Raw genomic sequence first — 15,709 nt, forward strand, 5'->3', positions numbered from 1 at the left:
GGGGCAGCAGGCAGCAGTGTATATGAGGAATTTCCACTATCCGTGTAAAACTAGCAAACAAAAGGAATGCTAGTGAATTGTTAAAAGTTGACCAGTGAAACTTCTGAACATGGCACTCAGATATTCTAGAGTGAGGACCGTGCCTCATCACATTTACTCGTATCATACAATAACAATGCATAATTTGGTTCTTTAGAGATACATCTTTAAGACACATCTTTGAGATGTTTGTTATTTTATGGAATCTTTAAGGACCTGGAAAAGGAAAACAGAGAGCCAATACCTTGGTGAAATAACTTGAATTTCTTACAGTTGACAAAATGTTATTATACTTCAACATCCACTGAAAATGGAAACTATTTAGTAAAATAAGAGTTTTATAGATAGAAGATGGTAATTATATTATCTCTCAGGATTTTGAAAATACATATTTTAAAGGTGTATTAATTTGCTATATGTTCATTGTTGCTGAGTAAATAATCTTGCTTATTTGTGGTTTTGTTTCTGTTATTTTTTGAAAATAACATTGGGAATTAAAATAACATTAAATAACATTGAGAATTATAACTGCTCTAACTACTAATAAAATATTCAAAATATCCTCAAGACATTTACATTTTACATGTTTCTGTGTGTGCATGTTTACTAAAACAATATATCTTTATTGTTTAGTATTATATTTGTCCCTAATTTTCTTGAGAAAATTGGGATCATCTTTTCTTCTTGCTGTTTCTAATATTGACTATTTTTTAGAAAATACTTTTATAGATAAGGGAACATTGTACTTCTCTTTTTGATGATAAAATAAGGGTATGAGTAATAATAACATGTTTTTCTACATTAAAAGTGTCTTGCTTTCTCTCATCAATATGTGTATTACCATTTTCACATGTTAGATTGTTATTAACTTGGCTCACCCTAGATATTGCTGTTATTTTTTAATAAACTCATTTACTTTTAGCTAATATACAGAATTTAATGTTCAACTGAACAGAAATGTTCTCTAAAAAAAATGCTATCATGCCCAAGGAAAATTAATCCATCTTCCACCAAAATAATAAAATATTACTCTTTATACAAATGGTAAATAAGTATTTCTAAATATGCACTTATTACCATGGCATTTTGTGTCTTGCAATTCTCTTAACTTTGGAAGCAATGCTAAAATAATATAGAGTTTTTAAAAAGTTAAACTTGTACCTTGTACAGTATGATAAACATAAAAATTATACAGTTGAATCACATAATTGCTTTAAATTACTTGATATGTGTACAAATATATAACATTTTATATTTATTACCCTAAAAATCTCATTTAAAAATTTTATAATATATTTATTTCTTAAATTATGCAGCTGATGCTCAGAAAATCTCTATACATTGAAGGTATTTTATCAAAAGCATAATGCTGCTGTTGTTAATCAGCTTACTGTATCACATAATACAGATATAGGGAAGTCACTTCTTGCCCCAAACCTGAGATTATACTTCTTGTCCTTCAGAGATACATCCAATTTTTTTTTAATTTAAGATTTCAGCTTTATAAAGAAATAATTTCTTTATAAAAAATAAAAAATAATTCCTAAGTAGCTTTACTTTTTACAAGTCTATTTAAAAAAAATGTTATATTTATTTATCACATCCTTACAATATAAATGCAAAATAAATCTGATTTAACATAGACTCTAAGGTCTGAGTTACACTCTATAACAATTTTCATTGATATCTGAATAATACTTTGAAGCATTGTGGTGTTTGTTTTGTTTTTTTTTTTTTTTTTTTTTTTTTAGTATTCTTGGTATTCTTCTATCATATTTAGAGAGATCGTCTACATTGAGCTTATGTTGATCTGTAGTTGTATCATTGCAATGGTTGAATATAAGTAAAAGAAAATTCTCACTGGCCTATTCTTTTCTGTTACACTGCATAACTCCCGTGTACTTTGAGACTAGAAGAAATAAGTAGCAAAGGTGATAAAATAAGTAGGAAGCTGTGCCAGATACTTGGAAATTAAAAAATCAGAGCAACTATACAAGAGACAAATGATTGAAAATGGACTTCGCTAGATGATTATAAAAGTATTTTTCCCTTAGAAATCCTCATCAAAATCTGCACCTACTATCGTATGCTTTTAAAACTGGGTTGTTACAATACTAGCTCTTGTTTCATTACTGTCAGTCAGTATGAATTAGCTCTATTTGTGGAGTATCCTCTGCAAATACTTGCAGTTTGGAATAGCAGCCACTAAATAAGCAGACCCATAATCTGTTATCAATCCAGGTAAATAGCACATAAAAACTCTGAACTATTTTAAACATATATATCAGAAAATGTAAACTATTTAAAAATAGAATTATGACAGATATATCAGTTTTAAAAGACAACCAAATTATTTACCTAAGGAAGATTTAAATTTACAAGTGAGTGTTTTCTAACATTTATATGGCTTGCTTTTGGCAGTCTTGTAAAATCTGTGTCTACCCTTTTTAGAATAATATTTTGAAATGCATAAAGTAAAATAAATAGTTAGGGTTACAAAGGAAACTATTTATATTGAAATACAGACCCCAAGATCAGAAACCCAGGTAGGCACTAAAATACTTTATGCCCTGTAAATGGTTATCTATTATTTCCCATGCCTTACTTGCTACTATTCAAAATTAATAATTTAGAAGTTCATACCTTAAAATTAAAACTCACTAAGAATTTAGGTGGAAGTTGTCAAGTTTTATATCTCAATCCCTTAAAGAACCTACTATGAAACTGGGTATTATATATGAGTCTTAGGCATTGCTACTGTCAGTTTTCTCAGCAATAATCTTAGCTCTCACTTAGTAAGACTTATCCTTACCCAGTTGTGGGAGCAGGAGCCTATCTTGACCTTCTACTGTGTTATCAAAGTTTAAAATATGGTAGCTTTCCCCTCCCTTAACTGTGGTGGAGCACTTCAGTAAATTTCTACCTTCTACTGTGGTTCTTTTCATGTTTCACTTATTAAACAATTTTCATTTCACACTATGGAAATCATATAATTCATATTGTTGATGAATATGGAAAGAAAATATAAGTAAAATTTAAAACATTGACTATAGTCTTCAAACGGCTTTTTCACTGAAGAGATTTTTTTAAGGGGTATTTCCTAAAGAGTGACCTGTCTACTTAAAAATAATAGTATCCTTTTAAGGACATAGGACATAGCAACACATTTGATATAATTCTCTAGATTTCACTCACAATTATATATTTCAATTATTAAAATGTACTGTCAAAGAAGTGTAAGTGTATATCCTAATATTTCACTTCCCACTTGGAAAAATTACTTGATGGAATCAGAACAATTCAAATTTTGCATAAATAAGTGAAATATTAGTCTAATTTTCTGTTGGGATAGTCATAGATATTCCAGAAAGTTGTGTTACTACATGTTATATAATGAAATAAGTTTACTATTAATTTAAGATAATAGGAAATGTGAAAACAATGTAAAGATTGGTACTATCCAAAAATAGGTTTTAAGGAATCTAGGATTCTGGGTACCTATTGTGTTGAAGATATACAAAGATATGTACACTACCAACACTGAACAAATATTGAGCATATTTATTTCTAAAGAGAAGTGTTCTCTCTAAAATAGTTTTTCAGGAACAAAAATAGAATTATGATATCTTATGCTATCAAGTTGTCTTTTCATTTCTCTCTTTGACAAGTAATTGAATATTGTATATGTACTTACGTTTAATCTCAGCTTTTTTGACATATTCTGGATACACTTATAAAAAAAACTAAACTTACCTTAAGAAATCAATCGTGTTATTGTACATGGACTTAAAAATAGTTAAAAATTATTTGTCTTATACGTTACCCTATGAATTTAAAGTGTAAGATAATCACAAGATATGCTGTAGAGTAAATCCAGTGTTCCATTCCTAAAGTCATCTAATCTAATGTCTACTGGTCCAAAATTGTACGTCATATAATTAATTACATTTGGGAAATTGTGTCCTTTTCTTATTTTTCTTTAATTGCTTGCATTTTTCATTATCAAAAATAAGATTGAGAGAATTTATAGGTAAAGTGAAAGTCCTTAATATATTAGTCAAGGGAGACCAATGCTTTCTTTATCGTCTATAATATATAAGCATTTCCATTACTGTGGTTACAGCTACGTGGGAAGGTAACAGTTCCATTTGAAATATACTTTGAAGTGTATGTTACTTTGGAGTTCTAGAGCCAAAGCTAGTGTTTTTTTGGGGTTTTCCACTGATAGTGGGGCTGATGTTAGAAAACATTTACTGATTATGTGTTAGATGCAAAAGCATTATGCTAGACTCCAGGGATACAAAAATTAGTATTGATAGGTTACTTAATTTAAGTCTACATCTTTCAAGGAAGATTAGGTTTTCATGTTAGGTTTATTTGTGGTCAAAACAATCACAGTGTTTCAAAACCATTATTATTTCAGTCAGTTAATACCCATCCTGAATTGTGTTGGTTGGTATCACTAAACTGCACTGAGATAAATGGCATAGATTGGTTGATTAACCAGTTTTCTATACAGTGATTTTTCTTGTGGACCATGTTTAAATATGGTACGGACTGCAAAGTTGCACTGTCTTTTTGTAACATTTTGATTCTGCCCTTTGAATGTTCAGGTGTATCAATATACTATGATTGTGCTGAAAGCCTTTTTGTATCTTAGTTGGTATACTAATAAACAGCCTTACGGGCTTGAGAATTAGTGCTCTTATGGTTTTCTTTACTCTTTTGAAAATGCTAGGAAAAGTCGTTGAATTCTTTTCAAATATTAGAATACTTCACATATTTCACATGTTCCATTTAGGGAATTCATTTTGGAAACCAAACAAGTTTTGTTTTGATTATAACTGAGCAACTCCTGTTGTCTTCCCTGGGAATTGCTATTAAAGGTAGATGCTGGTTCCTTAGAAATTCTTACGAAGTTTAGTGAAGAATTTACTCAGAATATGTTGGGGAAGAGAACATTTTTCCATACTCAATAATTTTAAACAATTACCTTTTTCAAGATCAGTTTGATGCATCATAACAAAATAGCAGAAGGGCACTAAAGATCAACTGAGCTGCTTTTTGACTAACATTTCAGGGATTGTGAAGCAGCAGATAGACAGCCATATCACAGATCCAGATCAACAGAACAACGGCCTCTCCTAGAGCGGACCACCACCCGCTCCAGATCCACTGAACGTCCTGATACAAACCTCATGAGGTCGATGCCTTCATTAATGACTGGAAGATCTGCCCCTCCTTCACCTGCCTTATCGAGGTGAAAGATAAATCAATCAGACTAACTTCCCCTTTGCCCCACCAACACACCATTTTATTTTCCCAGCAGCTAAATGGTCTCTTCTATCATCCTTGGCTGATCACTAATAACAATCAACACTAACCCTTTCAGTGTAAGCACACTATTTATATTCATCGGATATAATAGTGTGTGGGTACCATTGTAATGTGTTTTATTAACTGTCCTGACTGCATTTGTTTTGTGATTTCTCATTTATCAGGAGTCCTGGGTAAATCCCCATATAATGCACCTCATGACTATCATGTTCTTCTCCTACAGAATGAGAAATTGTTTGTGTCCATTAGACATCACTTTTGGAATAATCATCATAATGACAAAAAATAAAACTAGATTTTTAGTTTCTTTCTATCAATACTAATATCATGTATTAACTGATATCTTTAGCTGAATTTTGAATTGTTCAGGGTTTTATTTATAGTTTTGTGAGATAATTTCTAATAAAGGAATATCTAATATAAGCCTGAGTAAAAATCTCTTAGGGATCAGGGAGGGAGGTTAGTGTTAAGAGTTTGAAATCTGGTAGAAAGAAATGTGAAGCATTATCTTTCATTTTTTGAGCTGCAGAATTCTCTTCTTGCTTTCTTCTGGATAGAATACTAATTTACATTAATAATTCCATGGATTTTACTGTAGGATTTTGTGTGCATGTATCTGTGTATGTATGCATATTACATAAAAGTATAAACATCTGTTGCTATTTAGATAATCATTCAATTATCCATATTTTGTCCTACTTTCCTAACCTTTTAATCAGCAGCTAAACTTCTTTTAAAATTGCACCATACAGCTATCATATGAACCAAATGTATTGAAAGTATTTAACTCATTCTATTGAAAAATGAATATTAATGATGTATCTTGTAGGTCTCATCCTCGTACTGGGTCTGTCCAGACAAGCCCATCAAGTACTCCAGTGGCAGGACGAAGGGGCCGACAACTCCCACAACTTCCACCAAAGGGAACACTGGAGAGAAGTAAGTTTTATTTCTAATTGTGTCATATAGGAAATACACATGGAAGCAAAGGTGAATCAAGATTGTTTTTACTACCTTTGTGTTAGCTTTCTTCTTTTGTTAATTGAATACCTAGCTGCATTTGTTAGTAGTTGTATTTATAAATATTATGTATTTTGTATGTAAAATTTATAATATTTGGAGGCAAAATAACCTATCATTATTGCTCTTGCACATTTTTCAAATTTTAATAAATGCGTTTTAAAACGTAAACTTAATGCTCTTAAATAAGCGGTTGGATATTTCTGTAATTGTTGATAGTTACATAAAGTTTATTAGTAACTAGCCAAATCAATTTTCACACACTGCAAAGGACTGGTTAGCTGATGCACAACAATGGTGATCCCTCTCAAAACTGGAGTACCACAAAAAGGTAATCATGAGTATGAAGAAAGATGCATGTTGTACTGATATTTTTAATACTTTCAAATTTTTGCATAAGAAGCACTATTCGCTCACACACAGATAAACATTCTCCCCAAACATCTATAAATTCTTGGATAAAGGACCTCTAAAAGCATGGATGATAAAATATAATAATTTTTAATGTCATTTTTTAAAGTGGTCCCTTTATTTGATAACTGGATGTGCTTACCAAAACAAACCAGCCAAAAAACATATTTAATTCACCATTTAACTTTTCTTTAATAGATGATACATTCTGTGCTTTTGGAAATTTCTGTTGTTTTTAATCCCTGTGCTTTGGTCCCCTTTTTTGTTTTGTTTTTTTATTTTGTTTTTCCTAGACAATGAAGTCAAGGAGATAGAACCTTATGAAGGTCTGTACATAAAGGAGGGTTTGTTTTGTGCTGACAGCCTTTTTGGGGGTTATGTGAGCAAAAATAAACCCAACTGCAATTGATGTCCCTCCACTGTATAGACTTTCATTACAGTAAAATTACTTTGTTTTATGATTCTGGTAAAGTATTCAACTTTTATTTTACTTGGAAAATATACAGAAGAGTTAGATTTCTTTGCTTGAATCAAGTAAGAATGCAAAGAATTTAACTTCTTTTAAATAACAAAGTAAAATTTTCTTTTTTAAAAAATTTGCTTTTTAAGTAGAATTTTATGTTTTGTGCAAGACTTTAACAAAAGATATCAATTGCAGTCTGTGTTTATGTCATTGAGGATGTACACCTAGTCTAGTTATATTTTTCATCATATATTTCATTTTGTATTTATGATGATCTTTTAATTATTAAATTTGGCTTTCTAGAAATGAAAGTTATTGAGTTAGCTCGTGATTGTGCTTTGTATTTCCTGCATCGTTTTTCATGTTGTAGCAAGACTGTTTATAGTGTAAGAAAGTTAAATATGTACAGTTTTATTATCAATGCTACATTATGACTCGAGAAAATATTGAGTCACGATATATGGAATGTCATACATTTACCAGGACAATGAAAATTCCTCTACTTATTATAGAATTCTGCAATTGACTTTGTAACTTTGAAGACTTGTTAACTGTTTTATTTACTGATGAATCTCCAGCACATAGAATAATGCCTGGCACATTATAGGCCCTCAATAAATATCTGTTGAATGAATGCATGAAATATTTATTTATTTGCAAATTGAAAAGCTACTTCAAATAGTGTAAAAATTACCATTAAAATAATCTTGTAATTCTATATATGTTTATAGTAAAATTCATATTTCTATAACCTATTTGTAACCCATTTTTAAGTGCATTGCATTTGGGCAGCAATACTTTTATTGCCTTCCATAACTTAAAACAAGTTGTGTTCTTGTTAGTTGTAGTTGAATGATTTATCAACTCCTATTTAGTGGTCCTTTCTATTTACTATGTTCTATGAACTATAATCTTGAATAACTCAGAGCTGTCGTGACTAATGGTTTGTTATACAGCCTGATAAAAAGATTTTAGCAGCATTTCTATAGTTCTCAATTATTTACATAAAAATGGAAGTATGTAATTTTTAAAAGTACTTTCCATAAGGAAAGTTCTATAATACATATGGAATTTTTTGTTTCCTCTCCCCACGATTGGTAAAGATAGAGTTTTGGCGTCAGCTGTTGGCATATGAAGTCGGAAACATAGTTCATGCCATAACTTTTTCTAAATTCAATTTTAATATCTTCTGTAGCAATTGTCTATTGATATATGAGTTGCTCCATTCTTTGTAATAATAAATATACCAGAAAACTGACATTAAAGCTGATATTGAAGGTCAGGGTTGAGGAAGTTTTTAATGGGCTTGTCAAAAAACATTCTGTTTTCTATCTGGTTTAGTCCTGTAGAATCTATTAAAACCACAGTTTTCCTCTAATGTCTCTAATTGTGACTTTTCCATTTTTATAAATAAAAGAGAGGAGAGTCAAAAACCTCTCTTATTCTTTCCAGTATGAAAGGTTTGTTTTGTTTTGCTTAAAAGTATGGATGATTTTAGCAGTTTTCATAAATATTGATATGAAGACTCCAGCAAATACATGATTGTATCATTTTCTTTAGGTTTAAAGTGGTATGTATCTCTTTTAGAAGTCTTCAACTTCTAACTGAAGTTAAAGGTATAACTCAAAATTGACTATTGATTAATAGTCTAAATCAAATTATGTTTGTCTCTTAAAATGTAGTCAGACATTATAATTTAGTGACACTATTTTAGAATAAAAGTAATGGCATGTTTATTTTCTGATCCTATTCAATAGCTGAAAAATGGGCAAGTCCTAATTTAACTCCTTTTGGCCTGGAATATATTTTAGTCTGTTAATTAATTTAAAACCTTATATATGTTCATCTTGACAGTGGTACAGTATTAGTCATCTTCTTTTTGTCTGGGAGTCAGAGAAAATAGAAACAATATATGAAAGTACAATGTACTAAACAACTGTAAGGTATTACTAGTTTTAATTTACCCCTAACTTTGATGTACTGGCATTTTATAAAAATAAAAATGAGTTGATAATATTATTTTTTGTTTCTCTAGAAGAAAAGTTATATAATATTATTTTTCTAAGAGTATATCAAGTTTATAGACAAAGTATTTTACCTGTCTTATAGTTCTTACATATTACAAATACTTATGGGCCACAATTTCTTTTATAAATCAAAGTTATCATAAAAGGAGACTATGATAATTTATTTACAGTATACTTCGTTGTTTCTGTAACATGTCAGAAACTCATTAAAAATAATCTGTCTCCTCATAATCATTATATCATGAATAACTTTAAATTTTTTGTTTTGTTTTACTTAAGAGTAACAAGTGTACATATCTGGTCCTATCCTTCTCTTTACTTTTACTTGTGCAAATACAGAAGTTAATGAAGAGACTGGGCATGTGGAAGAGCAGGGGGGAGAAAAGCAGGGTGAAGAGGTCAAGCCAGGTCTGTCTGATTGTGTGTCTAAAATAAATAATCAAATGTTTTAGAAGTATGACTTTTCTATTTCACATAAGACTTTAGGCTCTAAATGTATAAATGCAGAATAAAAAACAGATTGTTTGGTACTAATTTTAAGTTTATTAGTGGAGAGATAGTACATGACCTATCTAGGTAACTTAGAATATTTAATTCCCCCATTTGAACATTCTCCTTATTGTTTGAATCAAACTGAGATTATAGACAATGGCTCTGACCAAGATTTATACTTATCCTTTACCCAAGCTTTATATTCAGTTCATATATTTACTCAAAAATGTTTATTGGGTACCTACTAAAACACTGTATTTCGCTGAGTAGCATGTACATTGAAGTCCTAGCCTCTTCTATCAACAATTTTGATTTTTTTAGTAAATATAGAGCAGAATATAAATTTCAAAATTATAGTTCTTGAAACTTTTAGAAACTATCATAATTTATCCATAAAATTTTTCCTAAATTAAGAACAATTAACTGTAGATTGATCTTCATCCCAGCTCATTATTGCTCTAATATTTATTGACAATCCTAATTTCTCCCAAAAGAGTCCTCTTAAATGGAATGAAAACACTTTATTTTGGTGTTTCTAAGCCCCTATTATGTTTACATGCCATAATTTTTGCCACTTTCTTTGTCAGAATGTTTCTGAAAGGATTTAACTCATCCTTATTTTGTATTCATGAACAGTAGCATGTGCTTCATGTGCCTTTTGTTCTCTCCTTTACCACCGTGTGTAAGCAGTGCTATTTTGTATATTGCGCATAAGATGTATTTTCATGGACACATTATTGGGGTGGTGTTTGTATCAATAGTTTAGGGCAGAAAACCTCTTAAGCTGCAATTGCTAATTTTTAGTAACTATTTTTAATGTAATAAATATGAGAAAAATCATCAGAGTATATCTGGTAATGAAAACAAAGGCAAGTTTAGATGCATATTTATATCGGTAGAAAAGTATAACTATCTCTGTTCTGAACATATTGTATACTAACTATTAGAATGTCACACATCTTCCATTTTTCTGAAGTGCTACAGGAATAACATTTTTAGGGACTACTGTATGAATGAATTTCACTTTAATTTAGCTCTGTTGTTGACATTTAATGTTTCCCTGCTTGCCCATTCCTGTGGATCCGAAACTAGTCCATGAACTAGTCAATACTGTTCATGAATTGGCTTTTGCAATAATGTCGTTGTTTAGGATATCATGAGTTTGGGGACTTCAGCAGTAATTAATATCACTTATTTATTTTTAAGTTAAGATAAAGAAGTCCATTTCTTGAGCCAGTTTGTCACCTGTGCTTGATTCTCAAAATCAACCTAATTAGTACATTGCATTGGGGTTCTTAGAATAAAACTGTAACATGGTCTTTCTAACTGATTATAAAATGACTCGTTATTCCTCATTTTATTTTTGTTTTTATTACTTTTCTTATGGGCTAGGAAGGGTATACTTTACTCTTGTGTTCATCAGTGTGAGGTGTCATGTTTAGTGCATGAGTTTGTTTCCCTAGTGTGTGATGTCATCTTTTGTGGTGTGCTTGGTTTTTATTTGGATTGTTAATGACCTTAATTGTTAATCACTGTTGTCTGTTTTCAATGTTATAAAGAAAATGAGGGAGAAACACCAAGCCCACCTAATAATGGGAAAAAAGGCAAGTCTAATCTGAAGTTAACAGTGTTTTTCTATATATTAAACACTCTGTATTGACCTTTGTGGTGTGCATGCGTATGCTTTCTTAAATTGAATAGATATAGTCCCAATTTAAGTTATCCAACATGTGAAGTGTATGCTCTTTCGAAAATATGTTTCTGAATGTAAAATTTTTTTCTGAGGTACTTACCTTATTATTGGATCTTGGTACAGCCCTATTCTATTGAAATGTATGGTATTAAAAAGTTTTGCTTTGTTGGTCATAATAAGGAGTAAGATTCTGAGGAAAATAATGATGGTCATGTTATTATACATTTAGAAAAACACAATATACATATTTTTCAACCCAGAAATTATTTTAAAATTGAACTGCTTAAAAATATTTTAAAGTAGAAATGAACTTAACTATGAGTTCAACAATATTAAACAAACATTTGTGACATTTGTAGATTTTTTACAGTTTTAAAACTATTTGTACTTTTATAAGTTATATTCTCTAGGCAAGCAAAAAAGATGATTGATTTTAGTACTTAGATTTAGTTTTTCCTATAATTATTAGTGACTTAATTCTGTAATCCCCCACAACAAATTCTGTCAAATACAGTAGGACTGATTTTAAAGCCAGCTAAAGTTACATTTCATAAAATGCCTATTGTATATATTTTGACTCAGCTTTTTTTTTTCAAAAAAATGAAAGCTCTACAAAACAAAGGGAAAAAAAACCCATTAGGACCATATATGTTTTGCAGTAATTGATAATCAAATGTAGCTACACATGTTGATTTAGAATGTCAGCATTTTAAAATGGTTACATCACAAAAAAAAAAAAACAGCCTCCTAAAATATCTTTATATGCTAACAATTTCCCTTGTTATTGGGCCAAATTAAGAAATGCGTAGTGTTGTGAAATGTCCTTTAGGCTTCAATATATTCTTTCTTCCCTGTCTTCATCTTTTATAAATAATGTATACAATGTTACATGTAAGATCAATTTAGCACTAAAACAATTTTATAATTCTTCTTACTGCAGAGTGTTAATTATTCATTAAAACCCCTCCAAGCATAAAATTCTTAAAATATGCTAGGTTATTATGAAAAGGTGAAAACAGTATAAGAAAGTAAATAAAATTATATCAAGTATCGTAATATATGAGTATTCTCCATAAAAGAACACAAAAATTTAAGTGAGCTCCTAATGTCTGTTTACATAATTGCATTTTTATCTATTTCTTGACTTCCATGGTTTTTTCTCAGTATTTATGAAAGGATATGTTCATATGTACTTAAATATGTGTCTGTGATCTGAAAGTAAATAAATCTCAAATGTTCGGTCAATTATTAGGGTGCAACAAGTTTCAAGAAAGTTTAAGGCCATTTTGTACTTAAGTTCATTTAAATGTATCAAGATAGCATCTGCTTCACATGAAGTCACTAAGTTGAAGATTTTAACTGAGAAAGTACTTTGAGCAGGAGTTTTTGATTTCCCGACCTCTTGTTGGCCCTGAATACTGTTTTTGTTGTTGTTGTTATTGTTGTTTTGTTTTTGTTTTTTCAATTAATTTTTATTTTATATTGGAGAATAGTTGATTTACAATATTGTGTACAGCAGAGTGATTCAGTTATACATATACATATATCCATTCTGTGACTACTGTTAAGTCTTTCACCTCTAGACTGTTCTCCTTTCTTATTACTAACTTTGATCTTGCATGTAAAGGTTCTAGTGACAATGATTATTTGGACCTCAGTCACTCACATTCATTATTTTTATCATTTATGTAAAAGTCCTCTTGACTGCAAAACATTGCTATTGTTATGTAGACCAATCCTACATGATATAGTTGGACCTAGAAAAGAGTTAATGAATAAAAAAGATGAGAACTCTGTATATTTTGTTTAAAGCTAACTCTCATTTTTATTTAGCTTAATCTTTTGATGGCCTACCTATAATTAAGGTCTAGGTGTCTAATAGAATATCTCTTATTGCCGTTTCTTTTGGAAGAGACAAATTTACTGTGTATTTTGAATCTCCTAGTAAAATTCATGAGTAAAATTAAGGTGGGAGGTTGTTTTTTAATTGGTTAAAGCATATTTGTGCATCAGAGAAAATTCTAGAGGTTAAAGGAATGTTACTTTGTTCTTTCTTATATATTCAGAGAAAAAAATAACAGTGAGGAAGTACTTTCAGCAGGTTTTTTTCTTTCTTTTGTTTTTTTTTTTTTTTTTTTTTTTTTTTGGTTTCCTGACCTCTAGTTGGCCCTGACTACTAGGTTTTTGTTTTGTTTCTGTTTTTTTATTTTAATTTTTATTTTATATTGGAGTATAGTTGATTTCAGCTATAGTGAATTCCAGCTATAACTGTGTATTAGAAACGCCCAAGCATTGAGTTACTCAGTGGTGGACTTACCACCCTCTCTTCTGATTTAATATGGAAAGGGAGGAAATAATGAAGATAGCTTTATTCTACATCTTGATGTGAAGTGCCCACATATCATTTTGGAATAGACACAGTGTACATTGCTCTTCAGTTGTTGAGATATGTGATGAGTCAGCCAGAGCTTCTCTATTAACCCCATGTTAAAGTCAGATTCTTTGGTACATGGAATCGGTTTCAGTTTTCTCAAATGATTATTTACCTAAGCTAATCCCTTTTAATACATTGACTCTTCATACCGCTAATGAGCTAAAATGAGACTGCTTATTCCATAGTGTCATACTACAAATTAAAACTCAAAGAACAAAGTAACTGATGAGCTTCTAGCTATTTATAATTTTTCCATTTATTTATTCTTTCTACAAATAATAAAACTGTTACAGTGCAGTCTGTTTTTTGGGGTGCGGGAGATATACTAGTGTACATGTCAAACAAAGTACCTGCCTTCATAGTATATTTATTAGGGGAGGCAAATTATAAATAAAAGAATATGTCATATAATTTCAGATACTTGCAATTATAAAGAAAAAAATAAATCAGGATAATTGTATAGGTAGTGTTCAAGCGAGTAGAGTAAATGATTCCTGATTATGTATTCTGAGAAGTATCCACATGTAGGTAATATTTGAGCAGAGACTTGAATTACCACGTGAACGTCTGGGAAAGAAAAGTGTTCCTGGCAGAGGGAACAGCAAATGTGAAGGCTCTGTAATGGGAGCAAGTTTGACTTGTTCGAGAAACGGTAAAGAGGTCAGTTGGGAGCTACAGAGTGAGAAAGGTAGAGAATGATAGTAGGTGTGGTCAGAAAGAGGCTGGGGAGGTAACCCATACATGACCTATAGATCAATGTTAGGACATTATTTTTCACTGAAGTAGGACGATTTTGATTAAAGTGACACAATACCATTTCTTCTTTAAAAAAGATCAGTTTTATTGTTATATTGACAATAACCTGAAAGAATCAAGATCAGAAACAAGCAGAACTGTTAGGAGGCATTCCCAATAACCCAGGAAAGAGGTGATCAGAGTGATAGGAGTAGTTGGATTCCAGATAGATATTAAAGATAGAACCAGCAGAATTACCTGACGTGGTTAGAGAGATCCAATGATAACATCCAAGCTGTGAGCTTGAGTAATTGGAAAAATATGGAGTTTCTATTAACTGATACAGGGAAAAACTTGAGAAAAATAGATTTGGTGGGAATATCAGGTGCTCAGTTTTGGATAAGTAAGAGATGTTGTTGGACGTGTGAGAGGATGTCAAATAGGCAGTTTGAAATATGTTCTGGATTTCAGGTTAGAGATTTGGACTGTAATTATAGGGTTAGGAGTCACCCTTATAAAGAGAGACTTAAGACCATGAGACCCATTGATCACTGAGAGAGCAAGTGTAGATAGCTAAGAGGTCTGAGCTTTTCTTTACTGATAAAGGAGCAGAATTCTAGAGGATAATTAGCTTTCTTCAGTCTACATAGGAGCAGATCTCTAGTCTTGACTCCCAATCTTGTCTATTTATATACCATGCCTTTTCAGATGAATGGTATTCTCCTTGTATGTGTTTCAACCATTTGTTTTATTTTAGATATTAGTTAACAGTTTAGCTCAATTCAACCAATAGCTGCTATTTTTAGTTTGTTGTACTAGGTAGTCATTGAAGATGCAATGATCAATAAGATATATTCCCGGCTTGGAGGGACTCCCAAGGGAAAAAAAACCAGTAATAATATAATGATAACAAATGAAACATAGTTGGTAAAATTATTATATAACGTATCACTTACATAGAGATCTCTTAAGATTGTAATACATATAGAGGAGGTAAGTTTTGAAGTGTTCTGGGCATTTTTTCAGCCCAAAGTATTTCTCCCACTTGTGATAGTACT

General features: G+C 30.8%; 1 protein-coding gene across 37 annotated transcripts in view; it reads left to right on the forward strand.

Moving 5' to 3' along the window:
• Positions 1-15,709, forward strand: part of RIMS2 (regulating synaptic membrane exocytosis 2) — a 577,683-nt gene that overhangs the window by 377,300 nt on the left and 184,674 nt on the right. For 23 of the 37 annotated variants that reach the window (XM_057735252.1, XM_057735261.1, XM_057735247.1 and 20 more), the window contains 2 exons: positions 5,120-5,299; positions 6,206-6,315. In XM_057735252.1, coding sequence (XP_057591235.1) covers positions 5,120-5,299; positions 6,206-6,315 — 290 coding nt within the window. Of the gene's footprint in view, positions 1-5,119; positions 5,300-6,205; positions 6,316-7,100; positions 7,134-15,709 lie in introns of all 37 variants that reach the window. The other 14 variants (XM_057735244.1, XM_057735268.1, XM_057735251.1 and 11 more) reach the window with 3 other exon arrangements.

This window comes from Hippopotamus amphibius, chromosome 5 (assembly GCF_030028045.1).
Source record: "Hippopotamus amphibius kiboko isolate mHipAmp2 chromosome 5, mHipAmp2.hap2, whole genome shotgun sequence".
In the NCBI taxonomy this organism is placed as follows: Eukaryota; Metazoa; Chordata; class Mammalia; order Artiodactyla; family Hippopotamidae; genus Hippopotamus; species Hippopotamus amphibius.